Source organism: Camellia sinensis, chromosome 5, assembly GCF_055761805.1.
Source record: "Camellia sinensis isolate YWXY chromosome 5, ASM5576180v1, whole genome shotgun sequence".
In the NCBI taxonomy this organism is placed as follows: domain Eukaryota; kingdom Viridiplantae; phylum Streptophyta; class Magnoliopsida; order Ericales; family Theaceae; genus Camellia; species Camellia sinensis.
This window is the reverse complement of record NC_138965.1, coordinates 147,568,000-147,569,322: the sequence shown is the minus strand read 5'-3', so window position 1 is coordinate 147,569,322 and position 1,323 is coordinate 147,568,000. Positions and strand designations below refer to the sequence as shown.

Sequence of the window (1,323 nt, the reverse complement as noted above, 5' to 3'; positions counted from 1 at the left end):
ATAATGCTTCGTGATGAAGAAGTTGGTTGGGTGAGGGAAGCCGCAGAAGGGGAAACAGTTGATGTTCAAATAGGCTGATAGTAATGGAAACATTAGTAATTCAATTAAGGCCAAGGTTGTAGTTAATCATCAATTTCTTAATTTACTTTGTCTTTGTAATTGTATTAGTTCAATTAGTGTCATATTATAGTTGACGACAAACCATTGTCTATGTTTCTAATGTCAATTAATGTTATATTGCTTGCAGATTATTATGCGAAGGAAAAGGAAGCCTGATCATCCCCGGCGCATGATGTCTGATGTGCTACATAACAGGACATCAGTAGCACCACCATCAGAGGAGGCATCACATCGGCCACTATCGGAGGGGCCTTTAGTGGCACCACAGCAGCTACCATGTACTCAGCCTCCACGCCTACCATCAGTGCGTCCACCATCAGTGGCACCACAGCAGCTATCATCATCAACTTATGAGCCATCCGCAGGTATATAAATTTGCTTTGATTTGTATAAAAATTATTTAAACATACATTTATTTATGCTCATTATATATAACTTGTTTATTCTCATTGTATTTTGCAGACCCTTCGACTTCTTCACAGCCCACCTCAGGTTTATTTGATATGATTTGTATTCACATTATTTAAATTTGCATTTGTTTATTACCATTGCATATTGTTTATTGTTATTGTATCTCACAGGTCATGTTAGTTCTTCATCAACCTCGACTAGGCGTGGTAGAGGATGTGCCAAGGGCATTAAAGAGTGGGGTACTGGTAAAAAGCTAGACATACAATTTGATGGAAATTACTGCCCAATAGGGGATAACGTGGCTAAGTTAACTACTCAACTTGGCATTATTGTGCGGAATGGTAACATTGTTCCTCTTACTTTTCTTGACTGGAACAATGTACCTGATGATATTATTGATGCTATCTGGAAGGATGTGAAGGTAAAAGTATATTTTTGTCCACAAATTCGAATTCCAAAATTGTGTTATTATTATTTAAACTTTGAAATTGTGTTTTATAGGACAATTTGAATATATGTCCAGAGGAGTACAAGTCAATCTGCATGAAAAACTGCAACAGCATATGGAAGGATCACAAGAACAAGCTTAAGGCTAAGTATTTCAAGCCTAGAAGTTCTGATCCTAATCTGAAGGATGATGTTCCTATGCACATTGTGCCAAGCCAGTGGGAAGAACTTGTGGAGTATTGGCGTACTTCCGATGTTGAGGTATACAAATAAGTTATATTTATGATATGTAAACATACAAATCATATTTACATACTTACATTTGTCGAACCTGTTATAGAAAAT

At 36.8% G+C, this 1,323-nt stretch overlaps 1 protein-coding gene across 1 annotated transcript; it reads left to right on the top strand.

Moving 5' to 3' along the window:
- The first annotated feature begins 251 nt into the window (after window positions 1–251).
- LOC145790233 (uncharacterized) lies at window positions 252–1,048 on the top strand. Its single transcript, XM_082868029.1, has 3 exons — window positions 252–485; window positions 583–612; window positions 702–1,048. The coding sequence occupies exons 1-3, from the start codon at window positions 254–256 to the stop codon at window positions 1,040–1,042; spliced, it is 603 nt and encodes a 200-aa protein (XP_082724155.1). The 5' UTR covers window positions 252–253; the 3' UTR covers window positions 1,043–1,048.
- The last annotated feature ends 275 nt before the right edge of the window (window positions 1,049–1,323 follow it).

Coding starts and splice junctions, on each gene's coding strand:
- LOC145790233 (XM_082868029.1), top strand. CDS start 254: ATGCGAAGGAAAAGGAAGCCTGATCATCCCCGGCGCATGATGTCTGAT. Junction 486..582: donor AACTTATGAGCCATCCGCAG/GTATATAAATTT, acceptor TGTATTTTGCAG/ACCCTTCGACTTCTTCACAG. Junction 613..701: donor TTCTTCACAGCCCACCTCAG/GTTTATTTGATA, acceptor TGTATCTCACAG/GTCATGTTAGTTCTTCATCA.